General features: G+C 45.4%; 2 protein-coding genes across 5 annotated transcripts; one reads left to right on the forward strand and one right to left on the reverse strand.

The window, feature by feature from the left end:
- The first annotated feature begins 227 nt into the window (after positions 1-227).
- Positions 228-5,318, forward strand: LOC1270153 (transmembrane protein 134). 4 transcript variants are annotated; one of them, XM_061650593.1, is made up of 3 exons: positions 228-641; positions 709-1,215; positions 1,865-5,318. In XM_061650593.1, exons 2-3 carry the CDS (start codon positions 1,022-1,024, stop codon positions 2,220-2,222), a joined length of 552 nt encoding a protein of 183 aa, XP_061506577.1. In that variant the 5' UTR covers positions 228-641; positions 709-1,021; the 3' UTR covers positions 2,223-5,318. The 4 variants fall into 4 exon arrangements, with proteins under 4 accessions (XP_061506577.1, XP_308828.4, XP_061506579.1 ...); XM_308828.5 differs by having other exon boundaries at positions 246-641; positions 1,907-5,318; XM_061650595.1 differs by having other exon boundaries at positions 303-641; positions 712-1,215; positions 1,907-5,318.
- Positions 5,319-6,102: 784 nt separating this feature from the next.
- On the reverse strand, positions 6,103-8,639 carry LOC5667144 (uncharacterized). Its single transcript, XM_061650611.1, has 2 exons — positions 8,040-8,639; positions 6,103-7,538 (listed from the first exon to the last, which is right to left on the reverse strand). Exons 1-2 carry the CDS (start codon positions 8,074-8,076, stop codon positions 6,205-6,207), a joined length of 1,371 nt encoding a protein of 456 aa, XP_061506595.1. The 5' UTR covers positions 8,077-8,639; the 3' UTR covers positions 6,103-6,204.
- Positions 8,640-15,883: the final 7,244 nt, after the last annotated feature.

Genomic DNA, 15,883 nt, shown 5'->3' on the forward strand with positions numbered 1-15,883 from the left:
TGTTCAAATTTATTTTATATTTTCATTCAAATCGTACACGTGTCTGCAATAATTAAACGCATTGGAATTTTATCATTATTTTTATTAACACACTTCTCAATTACATTTATATTTCCAAACTTAACCAAAAACCTTTAAAACCCTTTCGTCGAGTTTGAAAGCAAATAATCGATCGAACTGAAACTGACAACCATCGACCGCAGTCAAACGTCAACGGACAATAAGCAGGAGGTACATATTGTTGTTGTTGGTGTTGCTATCTTCCTCGCGCTAATAGTTTACCTTGCTCGCCTACCGCACACACGCACACACACCTGCCCCGCGTTGCACGTAGGCGAAAACGGGCCGTCTATATATGGGTTTCCTGCTTGTTCCCGCACACTCCTGTCGGCCATGTTTTCGGACGGCGCAGTCCTTTATAAGTTCTAAACAAAGTGTAACCCGCTCCGCCAACAACCGTCGGTGCCGTAGGTGCGATTGAAAGAATCTCCGCCCGCTGCAGAACGACCGGAAGAACGCACAAAATGCGGCACGGAACTGGCTCGCCTCCAGCCCGTCCTTGCTGAGCAGCTGCTGCGCCATCAGAAACACAACACAACTCCAGCGTCATCGTCGCCGTCTCGCCGTCGACAAGCGTAAATGTATGTTAATGAACCTCTTCATCTGCCGCTCCGTTTAGCGTACAGCGTTTCCTCTGTCCCACTACAGCAGGTGTGAAAATCGGAGTCCGTCGATTGTTCTAGCGGTGTAACGCCCTGCTTCGTTACAACGGAATAACAGCGCAGCGACAACTGGTCGGACGGAAACCACGTCCCGCGGGGGCCTGCCTATTTGTTCGGCTGAAGTGAAATCAAACAGCCCCCCATCAAACAGCATCAGTTCATCTAAGTATGCTCTCCAGCAGTTGAAGCATAGCGACAAAGAAAGCGTAGAACGGTCCCGGATCATCTAGTCAGCGGAATCAGAACAATCGACTAGCAGCAGCAGCAGTCCACGGCTTCGCAGAAAGAACACAGCCAAGATGAGCCTACAGAACGGTAGTGGCAATCGTGGCCACCACGGCAAGGATTCGGCCAAGCGGTTCTCCATACACGACGCGTTCGAGGAGGAAACGGACGAGGTAATTAAGGTGTACGGCTCGACCGTCATCAGTACACCGATGCGGGCGAAGGCGCGCTCCCCGGACGATGTGTCGATTAGAATACACGATCAAAGGTAAGCTGGGGTCGATGTAGTAGCAGATGCTAACGCTTCCGCTTCCTGGTGTCTTTCCAAGGGTGTACATGGGCAGTAGTGTTAGTATTGGTAGCGGTGGTGGTAGTAACAGAGTAGCAAAGAGGAAGAAACACTACAATCGATAATTGTGTAGACTGTACTATGGGTATATTAGCATTCTGGTATCTCTTTTCTCTCCTTCTCGTTCTCTTCCTCTTTCTTTATTACCTTCTCTTTATACCTTCATGCAAATGTTCCTTGTTGCTTCGTATAATTCCCGTGGACTTCCTGTGGGTGTTGGTTGATTGGTTGGTTGTTCTGTCCTATCTGCCCGTGCCGGCATCGCTGGATCGCTGCTGCTAAACCCCGTAACTGTAATGCCAACATAAACACGCATACACACATACACACAACGCACACCTGTACGCATACGCACTGCCCCCACTCCACATACACACACACACACACACACACACACACACACACACACACACACACACTCATGCATAAAACTACAAAACAAAACATGCAAACCGCTGCTGCGCTGGAACCTGCAACCCACCATTGCGCTCTCCTCCCCCACACCTGTGCTGGGTCGGACGTGTTTCTGTGTGCGTGCGTGTGTGTGTGTGCGCTGGTGTGTATGTAGTAATCGAGCCCATCTAAAGTACACCGATGATACCACCTCCAGGGATAGTGATTCGCTGATACAGGAGTACGGGCACCTGTCGGCGAGCGAATCGTACACCTACTGCTGGCGGCACCCGAAGGTGCGGGAAAACTGGCGCACGGTGCTGGCCGCATTCGCCCTGCTGATCATCGGCATCGGACTGATCGTGATGGGTGCGTACGCGCTGGTCGAACCACACAACGGATCACAGGCGGCCGTGTTTTTCGTCGCCGGCTTCATCTGCTTCGTCCCCGGCGCGTACCACGTCGTGTACATCTGGCTGGCGGCCCGCGGCTACCGAGGATTCGACTTCTACCACCTACCGCTTTTCACGTAATAAGTGTGTGTGTACGTGTGTGCGTGGAAAATGGAACACCAGCGCGGGAAGGAAGTACACCGGCAGTAAGAGGTGAGACCGAATTTTCGACTGTGCGTTCGGGGTTTCTGGGGAAGGCCAGGGTCAACGGCGGCAGGGGCAGGGCCACGCCATTTAGCTTAGTTTTTGCGGCAGTTTTATAGAATTACTTACGATAACAACGGGCAAAAGACTTGCGAACAAGCGGTTTGTTCATGGTTTACCTATTTCTACGCTACGCTATCTTGTTTTCGTACGCCGAGAAAGGATCTAGTAGGCTAGTAGTGAGAGAAACCTGTAGAAGAATCATCACGTTTTTCTTTCCCAAAGCATAATGTGAAGAATAGCGAATGATGATGATGATGATGATGATAGGCCCCGCACAGATGTACTGTTGTTGTGAATTCATAAATCGCTCACAGCACCACGTTCACAGGGCGAGCATATGGCACACACAACAACACCATCCCGTCCGTTGCTAGCGTCTTCCAGCGTACACTCGCGCACCCCCTTCACAACAACAACAACAACAAAAAGGTCCCATATTTTGTATGCACACCACCGAACTAGGAAGGGATACATTATTTTTGATTGTATAAAATCAAACGACAGTAAAACAGCAAAACCGACAACACAGTAAGAAGGTTCAACCAAAACGACGGCGCCTAAGCTTATTATATAAAAAAAGTATTTTTTCCACAAAAACGGGGCGATTTACTGCACTGTCCGCGTGAAAGCACCTGTTTCAAAGTCATTCTGCAACGCGCTCGGTCCATTTCTTTGCGTGCCATTGTATTATACTTTTTTTTTATTGCTATTTCTCCAGGGAGAAATATAAGTAGGCTGAGAAGGGAAAACAATATTGACCAATGCATCTCGAAGGTTTAATAGATTTGCAGCGCGAGCTTTACCATGGTTACAGGAGGAACCGTTTTGTTTACACTACAGCTAAGCGTGTCTATATTGCACTACACAAACATTTGAACGATTTAAATATTAGCATACATTTACAGCATCATACAATTTCCGATTCAGAACGAGGCGGCGCGAGCGAATAGGTAGGAATTAGGAGAAAGGAAGAGGTAATGAATTGTCCAAAACTCTGTGGTAAAATCAAATGCGAATGCGAAAAATAAGCAAACAATGCTGAGGAGGTCCGAAAGGCTTGTTCACACTAGCATCATTATAATAATTATTATTGCTACTACTACTACTATCCCTTTAGTAGTTCGCTTGCTGATCGATGACTAGGCGTTGATACAGCTGAAGTGCTTATATACATGTATGCCGTGGAAAGGAGAAAGGATGGGTGGTTGTAATGGGGTCTTATCTTTAGTATTGCGAGGTTTTGGGGCTCAATACAAACACACATATATTTATAGTAGATGCGCTGTAAACCGGAAACGGGATGATTTACCCCCCCCCCCCCCCCCCCCTCAACAACTCTATTCGGAACCAAATTTTTGTATCGAAACAATCAAACAGGCACATTTTTGCACTACACTACCACCATCCCATCCCTATATTAGGCATGTAAAGTCGAGAATAATACAGTACGAGCTCTCTTTAAAAAAAAAACAGGCCTAGAAAGTGTTATCCACAAATTTGATAGACAGCTGTAAAACGTTTACTAACACACCGATTTACTGCAAATTTAATTGCAATTTAGGGGGGCAACCACCAAACGAAAAAAAAAAACAAAAGCAAAGTGCAAGATGGAAGGTAATCGCTTACGCTCGATAACGCTTTCATTGCTGCAGGAAAAAAAAAATAATGGCAAATTGGGGGCCACCGTGCTTTATCTAAGGCGTATTGGTTTACCTTTCGGTTCTGGATTGGATTGGAACTTAAATGGGTAGAACCATAATCGACCACCGGGAAGGCATCGGGTGACGATGGTTTTGTTAATTCCCGTAACCGTCAACAACATTACTATTTGTGATAAAACTCTGTGTGGAAGATGAATGAATGAAATACAATACGAAAAGAAAATCGGCAGTCGGAAAGTGGGAAAACAAGAGAACTGATGATGATGCTGTTGTATGACGACGCTTGGAATAGTACGATTAACTAACTAGCTTCAGCAAAACAGTAAATGTTTCCCTGCGTTTTTTGCTCACATTCTCCACTAATACGCGCGAAGACCATTGTATTTATATATACATATAATCAAACAATATTTACGTTTCCTTTGTAATCTATACCACTGCACTAAATACGTATTTTTTGCTACTTTACGTTAAGGTAACGGCTACAGACATACAACTGTTCGAACATTTTATTTAAAAACGTACTACCAAGTGCAGCAATAAGCTTGCTTGAAAGGGTGTAAAGTAATGTAAAGCATGGGATTTATTGGAAACAAAATAACATCTTAAAACACCGTATAAAAAAGAGCTTTAACCTAAACTGTTCCCGTATTGGCACACCCAAACAAACACGATGATATAAAAAAACGAAACAAAAGCTACAATTGGATAGAATAAAAATGCAATAAATTAGGTGCAATTAAAAAAAACACACACATACACACACTAACATAAAAAAACTAAGCCGAAAAGAGTAAAACCGATGAAAAGGAGACAATTTTTACGCGTACACTTTACAAGCACGAAAAAGCAAAATCAAAAATATAAAAGTTCATTCATTTCCATTGCAACATAAATAGGAAATCAAGAGTAGTGAAGGAGAGGAAAGAAAAGAGAGACGAAAAAAGGTTGCAAATGATACAGAGAGAATACTCAAAGCAAGAAGTAGCGCGAATTAGTGGCGAATTACACATTACATTAAATGCATAAACACCCTTTATACGACACTTTCCTCAAAATCAGTATGATAGAGAAGAGGAGGGCACCATTGGCGCTGGTATAGGGTCATAGTAAAAGGAAAAGATACACTTTAAACGTAAACCACCCTCCCTGACCTTCCGGTTGTGGATGCGGGGGGTTGGGGACTGGGCGCTTTGTAACATGATAGCACACCCATGGCGCGGTGTATTTAAATGACTATTATTATTATTATTATTATTATATTATATTATTACTAGTGACTTTGAATAAAAAGTTTTATAAAACAGAGGATTGGTGTAAGCCGGAGTAGTTCTGAATGTTTATTTTTCTCCCCCCCCCCCCCCCCCCCCCCCACCTGGCGCCATAATTTAATTAAGCGTTTACGCTTTCACCAAACACCTCTGTGACTGCGGCAGTGCGGCGATAAACTGACTGCAGTGTGGATCCGATTTGTTTCCTCAAATTAGCATGTAATGATATTATAATATCGCCCCCTTCTTGCGGCGATAGTTATTTTATCACCGATTTGTCCCTTTTCGTGGAAAGTCACACGTCACCATGACGCCATGGCGGAAACACACTGCGCAAAGCATCCCAGAGTAAGCCCGGCGCAAAAAAAGCCCCGATTGCGTGCGGTTTGCGTGCTCAGTGCTGCTGCTGCTGCTGCTGCTTGTTCCCTCGACGGTTTAAAGGGGGACTTATGCATAGCAAATGACCAGCACCACCTTAACCGTGGTCAAAGCTGGACACCGTGAGGAAAGCGTATTAATTATATTTGAAAAAAACAAAAGCGTGCACAAAATACTAGCCCTCCTCGCGATAGCTTTTGGCCGAACCGAAACCGTGCGCTTAACGGAAGTATCGCGTGCTCCATGACCATTGGCTACTGCGGCAGTTGAAGGGAGAAACGCGTGTGTTTGCCGTGACCACTGCTGCACAGCATTTGCACACATGATGCTGGTTGGTGCTGCCGTGTGCCCATGTGCAATTGCAGCTTTTGCAGCGAAAAAAGGTAAAAGAAAGTGAACTCAAAAAAGCACAATCTTTCTTTCTTTGTGTCCGATACCGGTGCATCGTCTGCAAGCAAAAATGTTGATTTTTATTGAAAGAAGAAAAAAAAAACCCTTCTCGAAACTCGCCTCATTCACTGCAGCTTTACTGCCACACTATCTTCGCTAACCGTAGGAAATTTGTTGCATCGTGTGGATACCGTTTCGACGACGATATTTCGGATTCTGGAGCTGCTGCTGCTGCTGCTGCCGACCGGACGAACCGCTCTGCTTCACGTCGTACATGTTTTGGTGCTTGTTGATTGAGTTACGCAGCTTGCCGTGCAGCCAGGCCGCAAATGCTTCCTCGTTCGATTGCGCCTTCTGGCGCTGCTCGGCCGTGCGGCGCTGCTGCCGCTCGCGGACCCGCTGCCGCCGTGCCTCCTGCCGTCGCTTCTTCTCCTCCAGCTCCTCCCGCGACAGCCCGTACTCGGAGCGGAAGCCGTTGTAGTACGGCAGCTTCTCACCGGCCGACTTCTTGTGCCGGCAGCACTTCCGCCGGCAGGTCGTCGACCGTTTCGCCCGGTGCGCTTCGAGCGGACGCTCACCGTCGGAAGATGAGTCATCGCCGGCGTCATCGCCACCCCCATTGCTGGTGGCCGTCCGACGGTGCTCATCCTCCGCTTCGTCATCATCTTCGTACTGTACCACGTTTCCGTCCTCCTCGCCCGGGTTTGTCTCCTCGGCCTGTGAATCGCCGGAAACGGAGCGCGAGTCCGCCTCGCTCCGGTACGTCTTGAGTGGGCTGCTGCTAATGTCCTCACTACTCTCCGGGTTGTGTATCTCCGTGTCCATGCTCGAACCGTCCGTTGGTTCTTCCTCCTGCTCCTCCTCCTCCTCCTCTACCTGCGGCTCCTCGTGCAGTGTCGCTTCCTCTTCCACTTCGTTGTCCTCCTCGTCCTCCTCCTCCGACACGATCGATTCACCCTCCACACCAGTCTTATGTTTCTCCATGCGATCGTCCGCCCCGTCGCCACCGTCCTCGTCGTAGTCTCCTTCGAGCTGTTCCTCCTCTATCACCACCTCCTCTTCCTCCTGCTCCTCCTCTTCGTCCTCCCGTTCCTGGTCCGGTGTCCCGTTACGGCGATCGTCTAGGTGCAGCTCCTCGATGATTGTGTCCGCACCGTAACCATCGGCAACCTCACCACTCCCACCATCCCGATGCACATCGGCCACCGTTCTAATGAGGGCGTTCTTTTTATGCCCGGAAGGACCTCCTGCTCCACCACCACCGCCACCGCCGCCACTATCTCCACCCCCTCCAGCACTAGCAGCACCGTACCCGTCGTCCTCGCTGCTGTAATCGTCCGGTTCGTAGTCGACCAGCTGCTCCCGGAAGGTTACCCGCCGCTCCCCGCTCACATGCTGCCGCGGTGACGGTGGCGTCGGAATGGCGAACGATTCCTGATTCGCTTGAATGATTTTTTCCTTTATGTTGTATTCGTTGGCGGGCCGAAGAACTGTAGGGGGTGTTGGGAAAAGAAAACAATAATCCATCAATCCATGGGTGATGTGGTATCTTTGCTCCAGCGGGCAGTTAATGGCGATTGATGGCAATGATGTTATAATTCAATTGAATAGTTTCACACGGCAAAAGAATTGTTTTTCTTCAAGAGAGATCTCTAGATAGCTTTCGGGCTCTAGGGTCGTGGAAAAGGAATCAAATATTTCACTCTACTTCTTGTTCCGATTATTACGTGGAACTTTAGGCGCTTGGCCAACTCCACACCAACCTTGATGTTGTCGTTCAAAGGCCATTCTCATCACAAAGCGTGTCACGTTGTTTTGTAACACGAATAGAGAGCACGAATAGCGTGTGTTTGAACCCCTTTTTTAAAAAAATATTAAGCTATTTAAAATGTTTCGCTAAACACATTCAGAGCTTTACGATTGATTGGCTTTCAAGATTTGTGCGCCATTCACTGCCAGAGAGACTTATCCATACTTCACAAACTACTCACAATATCCTTCATAATCATCCTCATCGTCGTCAATCATGACGAATCGGGTTAGTTGCGAAGTCACTTCAGTCTTTTCGGCTTTAAATTAATCCTTGTTGGAGAAGCTGGGCTGAAGAAATCCTTTCTTTTGATATCCTTGATTGACTTTATCACATCATTCCACTGAACATTAAATTAATATAAGCCACACATACACTACACTCAGCGAGAACATTTCACACGCTTCACATTCTAATCGCACTCCAAAGGACCTGCGGCTACTATTGTTAGGACCTTGCTCGCTCCATCGATAGCTGGTTGTCAACTGAACGCAACGGCAAAGAACCTACCCATACCGAGCCCACGGATCCATGCCGGTTGCCATCGGGACCCGAAGACGAAGACGACTCCTTTCTTCGGCCCGCTTGTCCCTCTCACCTTGCACCAATCCAAGTTGGCATCGCGCGAATATCCTTGTGCGTTTTCGGGCTCGGGGGTTTGATTCGGGTTAATGCTGTTCGAACCGTTCGCTAATAATATCCAGCAAAAAAGCGGTATGTTGCCATCTAATTAGTATGTTAATAACTCCGTGAAGAAATTGGTTGCACGAAGTGGTAAGAACAAAACAAAAAATCAATTAAAATTTTACAGGGTTTTCAATGATATTATTGACATGTTCAGCGAGTTGTTGATTCGTTCGAGCATATAATTGACTCTTTCAGCGAGATATTGAATTGTTCGGAAGCAGGCGTTGACAAGTTCGGCGATACTATAGAGCTGTCACTTTCGTACCCCTTGGACTGCAGCTTGGATCATTCTCATCAGAAGGTAAACAAACGGTTTTCGTAAAAATATGTTTGTTTTAACTAATTCATGTATTAAACAGCTTGGGGAATGATTATTAGCTACTTTTAGGACTTCTAAGAATAGAAAATTGAACCCTGCGGCACAGTGTGTAAACAAAACAAATGACAGCACTACAGAATCGCTGAACATGTCAACGCCTGCTTACGAACAATTCAATATCTCGCTGAACGTGTCAATTATATGCCCGAACGAATCAACAACTCGCTGAACATGTCAATAATATCATTGAAAACCCTGTATGACACTTTCGGTAATGGTCCTAACCAAATCGTTAGCGTGCCCCGCCAGGGGTTAAGTGAGATGCATACTCAAACAATTCATTGCACCCTCACGCACACATACTAACAGCGCAACACACCCCCTTCGAAACTATTGATCAAGCGGAAGTGAAGCGTTCGATTTGCCATGGCGGAGGGACGCGAGACCTACCCTCCTGCCTACCCGCTCCGTCCACGCGGTCTGTTGCCCTGGGTACCAACAACCAGACCCCTGCGGGCACAATAATGGCTTTCGATAATAAAATAAACTAAACTAAGCCCCCAACGACAGCGCTAACGGGCGAGACGGTTACCCTGCTTGGCGATTAGTTGTTGGTTTAGTTGGTTGGTTTAAGGATGCCGGTGGTAGTGCGATGCAGAAACGATTGATTTATGTGTCGTTTGACGGGTGGTGGTGGTGGTTTTTTTGTGTGGTTTTGCAGCGATGCAGGAACAGATGATGTACTAGCGATGTACACTAACCCCCGTCCCCCCGAGTTGTCTGGGGGGTGGGGGGGGGGGGGGGGGTAGGTGAAGTGGCCAATCAGCAGACAGCTTAGGAAGGCTCGTCTCTGGCTGGGCCGACAAATGGAATGCGTTTCTATGGAGGAAGGATGGCGTTGTAGCTTTGGTTACGGTGAAAGTGAATGCAATTAATGTCTCTTGGATTTGATTCTTCATTGCCAAATTAGATCCATTTTTGTTCGCCTACTATTTCACTAACTTTCCGAGGTAAAACGTGTATGGTAGCGTAACAACCCATAATCGGTCTATGCCTGGGCCTACTAAGCCTCTAATGAGCTTGTTGGTGAGTGTTGTACTCATAGTAGAATAGTCCTTGCTACAAGGGACGGCCCCATACGTGGCTTGAACCCATTGACTCCGGAATCGGAACCGGTTCCGGAATCACAATCGGTTCCGGAATCGAAATCGGAATTGACTCCGAAATCATAATCGGCATCTAAATCGGAGTCGGTTACGACATCCTCATAAGAATAGACGTTTAGATCCAATGATGCTACGTATTGATAGCCGCAAAGAATCACAATTTACTTGTAAACGATCCATTCTCATCGAGATTCCCGGACTGATTTTGCTCCTGAAACCTCTTATTACAATTCAAGAACTGATTCTCATTCTGGAGCTAACTCCAATCCTGGAGACAATTCTGATTCCGTTACCGGAGCAAATTGCGATTCCGAAGAACATTCCGATTCCGGAGCCGATTCCGATTCCGGAATTGATACTGAACACGGAATCGGAATTGGTAGGTCCACTACTTCATTCATCCTTTTGTCCTTGTTATATAGTGATTGGGATCTCTGTTGCTGTCTGTTGTGTTGCTTCAATCAATTTTTCATCCTAAAAAAAGATAACTATAATTTAAAAGTACCTTATCTTAATCTCAAACGATAAGCACAAAGAAACGCGTTTCACACCCATACTCGTGCGAGAACGATTTATGATATTTTTAAATAACACCTACACACATCCTTTCGTATGCAAATGAGCCAAGCTTTGCTAATGAACTGGTAACACCGTTCCGTTGCGGTTACTTAACCACCAAACAAACTAACCAACCGACAAAACTATTTTCCCCGCACCACCCACAACCCGCTGGCAACATCCATATCTAGCCTCTTTCTCTCGCTAGGGTAAGTTAATTAAACTTTGCTCTATCGTATCCCGGGCATCGGAAAAATAAACCGTTTCCATTTCCCTCACATTTTCCCACGCGAACGGAAACATTATCCGCCACACTTTCACCTCCACCTCCTTTCTCCCCCTCTCTCTCACTCTCGGGACAGGATGGATATAGGAGAAAATGGTCTTGGCCAGGACCAGAGAAGGAAAGTTTAGTGCCAGCCACGTGTCGGTCGCCAAAATTCCACTCCCAACACACACACACACACACACACACACACACACACACACACACACACACACACACACACACACACACATGGTTGACACATGTCAGCGGACAAACGGCGGAACGCCAACGGTAGTAGCACGTAGGCACGCCAAGCTTGAAACCGGAAGCTCACCACAATGCCATCAATCTTGATAATGTCCTAAACTTCCAGCCATTCCAGCCCGCAGGCGAAGGGAGCTGGTTCCGTACTTCAAGCAGTATGGCAGAAGACCCCCATAATTAAAGCGTTCCGCGGCGAGAGGTGAGGGCCAAACAGTAGCGAACAAAAAATGGAAACGAAAGGGAAAAGCTCCATCGTTCAGCCCACGTGCCGCCGGACCGTTAAAGCACACATCGTTGACGTTGAAATATTAACCGAAAGCGTGCGGTGGTACCGGGACTGGGCGGACCTGCGACTGGCCTGGCACGGACTCAATGCTATCCGCGAAGGAACCAGGTGTTATTGTGGGTGGTGGTGGTGGTTCGTGGATTTGATTGTACCGAACAATTTGAATTATTTTTCAACAATGCCTTCGTGGCTTGCGTCTTTAATGTCGTTAAATAGCGATGGAGAGCCTTTGTGTTTTCTCTTCTAATCAATACTAGCATGAGCCATTAACATCAATCAACATTATATGGTGACATTTCTGTTTTGGAAAAGCTTGAGATTTGGTAAATATTTGTTGATTAAGAAATTGGATTGTACAATAAACAAAAAAGAAATGTTGCAGCAGGAACAGCTTTTACAAAGCCTTTGAGGTTTGTATAGTATAGTACGTATATATATAGTATAGTATAGTACTCTATAGTACGCGTTAGATTATAGTACTTTTGTGAAGTAGTTTTGTAATAATAATTATAGTTGAGATAGTTGAAGGAGTTGAACATGCCCATCATGGGTTCAAGCCCTGAATAGACCGAACCCGCATACACTATCTAGGGCTGACTATCCTGCTATGCTAATTAATAAGTCACTGAAAGCCAATCCTATTAGTGATACAGACTGGCCTTAACCGACAACGATTGTTATGACAAAGAAGAAGAAGAAGTTGAAGTAGTGATCAGCAATACTGCAGCTAGCCAAATATCCCAACACGAACAAAAAAGGCATTCAAATCTGTTCAAAATAGTTCCTAAATAGACCCAGAATGTCAAAGCAAAATCACTTCTCCAAACCCTCTAAAGCTCTCCAACCAACGATCACTTAAACGCAACATGCCCTATTGCTTTCTCGATGAAAGGATTCATTCCATGCAAGAGTCGTTAGAGCACACGTTCATAAGTTTAACCCGAGAGTTCAGTGTGCCACGAGTTGTCGCACAGGTTGGAAAAGTAATTACCATAATATGGTAATAAATACTGTCCGACCTTTTTCTCCTCCGTGGGAGAGCGCACACTTCGATGTCGGTGATTCCTTCCCCTTCTTACTACTAACATTCGCAACCGACCCCGACTGCTACTGTTTTCAAACAAACAACAAAACCGAAACTACACTAAGGTCCAACGTGTAGTTGGGCAAAAGGGAAAAAAGGAAACGAATAGGCCAGCGGTTTCGCAATAGGCAGTGTACTATTGCCTGGGTGATGGAGTTAAATTGTAAGAACCCGCAGCGCTTGTCATTACAGCTGTACCGCTGTACACTCGCTTCAACAATTCCATCGATTTATGTCCCCCTTGTAGAGGAATCTGCTTTACATACGTACATTACGTTCTGCGCCAACTCCCGAGCACCTTAGTGGTCTCCAATGTCAATGACCTTCTTTTCGCTTTCTTCCGTTTTCGAGCCATATCTCATTAGTATTCGCAAATGTTGCTTTCGATACGTTCGTCACTATTGACGTCACCGATGGTGGTCCTCCGGTGTACTACTTTCAATATCCTTAAGCAGACTTTGCGATAGCAACTTCCCACGTGTTGTTGTGGTGTTACTTTCGTCGTCTCCAATCCACAAGGACGCGGTCGATCTATCTTTGTCGTTGAAGGGCAAACTAGCGCTAGAATAAAAACAGTATAATTAGTAAGAGCAGAAGGAGTTTGGCTCACGGATCGCTGCTGCCGCTAGTACCCCTTTGTGGTCCAACACTGACACCGACCTTTATACACCACGCTTGCTTCGATTGGTTAATTACACAACTCGTAAAGCAATTTTACGCCCTTTCACCCCTCCTGCAGGTAATTCCTAGGATCGACCTGATATATCAACGTTCGTGCAAACTTCGATGGCTACTGTGACGACACGCCTTATTGGAAGTGGTCATGGCACACCGTGTAAGCATCAAGAGCCATTCGTTAGTAGATAGTGATCGGAAGTCATTTGAACTGAGTTAGAATCAAGAGGAACAAGTAGCAATACAATCCAGATCAAGCCGTCATATTGATTAAATTGTTTTTTTTTTTTGTGATTAATTCGCTATTTCTTTCGTTAAAAGCGCAACATGAGGGGCGCACCAGAGGAAGTGAAAACACATAAACACACACACAATCCTTTATATGCTTCTTTACTATAGAGCACTGTTTGTACTCTAAAGGGGTATTTTTCATCTGCCTCTCTTTTTTGTTTATTTCTTGTTTTCATCAATAATTTCCATACAATCTATCCGCGGTACCTTTGTATCGTCTTGTTTTTTTTTTGTTAGTAGCATTTTGCATATTTTGTAGCACTCCTGGTCTTGTTTCGTTCACAGCAATCCATACTCCACCATACACACGTCGTACACACCCAGATTGACTGAGTGCGGGGTAGGAGAAAGGATCTTCCCGTGATGGAGATGGAGGTGGTGGTGTAGAGAAAGAACATGGGCTTTTCTCATCACGGCACACTCGTCCTTCATAGCATCATAGCCCTCCCCGCCCTGTCGTCTTCAGTAGTTTTGGTACTCTCTCCTGGGAGCTTCTTGTACAGCTGTGTACTCCCGCGTGAGGCATCATCTGTATCCTTGTTTTTGTAAACAACGTCCGATTTTAAATTTCCTTCAGCTTCAGTTTAATGTTTCCTCTAAATCATTTTAACTAAGCGTTTTCACGCTGTCCGCCTTCTCTCTACTTCTCTATAATGGGCCTAGGAGTATTTAGAGTATATTTTTGCCTCTTCCGTTTCACTTTTTCTTTTCAGCTTTCACTCATACGTTTAAGCCTTCTTTTCTTAATGGTGTGTCCTGCCTCGCTACCACACACATCCTTCTATTGATGTTTGTTCCCTCTGATAACTTATTATTTTGACATGCCGCCAACAAATAAGCCATTCTTTCTTGATGAGTTTAAGTGACGGGATCATTCCTTTGCTTCTTTCCTTTGCCGCTTTGTTTAGCGCATTTTTGCTCCTGATAGATAATACAAATTTCATATGGTGTCACAGTTATGATTGCTTAAAATATACGAAGAAAAAAACCAATGCTCTGCAATGCCAGCTGATTATACCGGGATCAAAACTATCACAAATGGGTAGGTAATTCGCATCAAACGCAATCCGGTAATGTGGTTGTTAGTAGTATAACTGACGCAACAGAACAATAGATTTAAACCCAATTTTGGCATACGATACGCGTGCGTGTACACATGTACAAGAAGTTCACAGAGGCAGCCCAAAAACAATGGACGACGGCAGAGGTTGATGCGTATGTATTGCGAGTGGATGAAGGGAACGATTTCCCTCTATCACCTGTTACTGCGGTGGATACAATTGTTTCCTCTACTTTACAAACCATGTAACACCGAACAATAAAACGTTTTTGGAGCTGTTTGCAAATGTGCATAAGTTGCTACACAGGAGAGACACGGGGTTGTTGCTTCCCTTTCTACGTACGTGTTTCCGTGTGGTTTTGTATTTTCGTTCCGGGTTCGGCTGGCATTAGTTACTTTCTCTCTTGGTCTCACTCTGACTCTCTTTCTCTCTCTCTCGCTCTCGCTTCTCCTTCTACTCATATCTTTTTATATGTAATGGTGGCAACAAACGCACTTCCAAAGTTCCTTTTTGACGCATCCTAAACTGGCGTTACACTCACCCACAGATGTACACGCCGCCCTCGGGTTTATCGCACCTGGAATCGCCGATGCATATTCACGCTGGGCACGCTTATCATCGCTTCCTGTTTCCACTAATTAGCAGCAAATCCTGTTCGTAATTACATGTATATATATATATAGGCTATATATTATGTTATTCACATCGATTTTGTGATTTTTTTCGTCTCTTATTAAACTTTTTCGATACACACCCGACGATCAACCGTTCATGCTAATTATTCGTTTACAGCACACACACACACACACCACACACAGTGTTACACACCACCATTAATGCCTATCCCTTGCTGTTACTTCGGGTACGGCAACATATATTGAACGGCGGCGAGATGTGGCAGAGCACAACAAGAAATGCATATTCATTGATGTGCCCAATTGGTAGTAAAGAGTGGAATACGTGCTCTGTTAGTAGTTTCTTGCACGTGTAATATCTTTGCGCCTCTACCATGTGGGTCCACATCTGGCCGTTAAAATAGCGTGACACTTATCTCATTTTCTTATTTTTCTGTTGTCTGCACATGCATGCTCACACCTTCCGTTCTATTGTTCACATATACTGTGGATATCCTTAGCGAAACAGTTGCCCTCATAATTTTGCCCTGCTTTATTCTCCTTGTCTTCAACTCCTTGTTTTGTTGTTCGCGTTGCGCTGTCGGTTTTCCATATTTTAAAAAACAACTTGCTCTCTTTTTTTGTATTTCTTTCCCTCGCTTTTCATCTCTCCTATATCATTTCTGTCCTTTCTCTCTCTCTATTTTTCTACTCTCGTTTCTTTCTCGTTTCTCTCTCTCTTCTAAGTTATA

This window comes from Anopheles gambiae, chromosome 2 (genome assembly GCF_943734735.2).
Source record: "Anopheles gambiae chromosome 2, idAnoGambNW_F1_1, whole genome shotgun sequence".
Taxonomy (NCBI): Eukaryota; Metazoa; Arthropoda; class Insecta; order Diptera; family Culicidae; genus Anopheles; species Anopheles gambiae.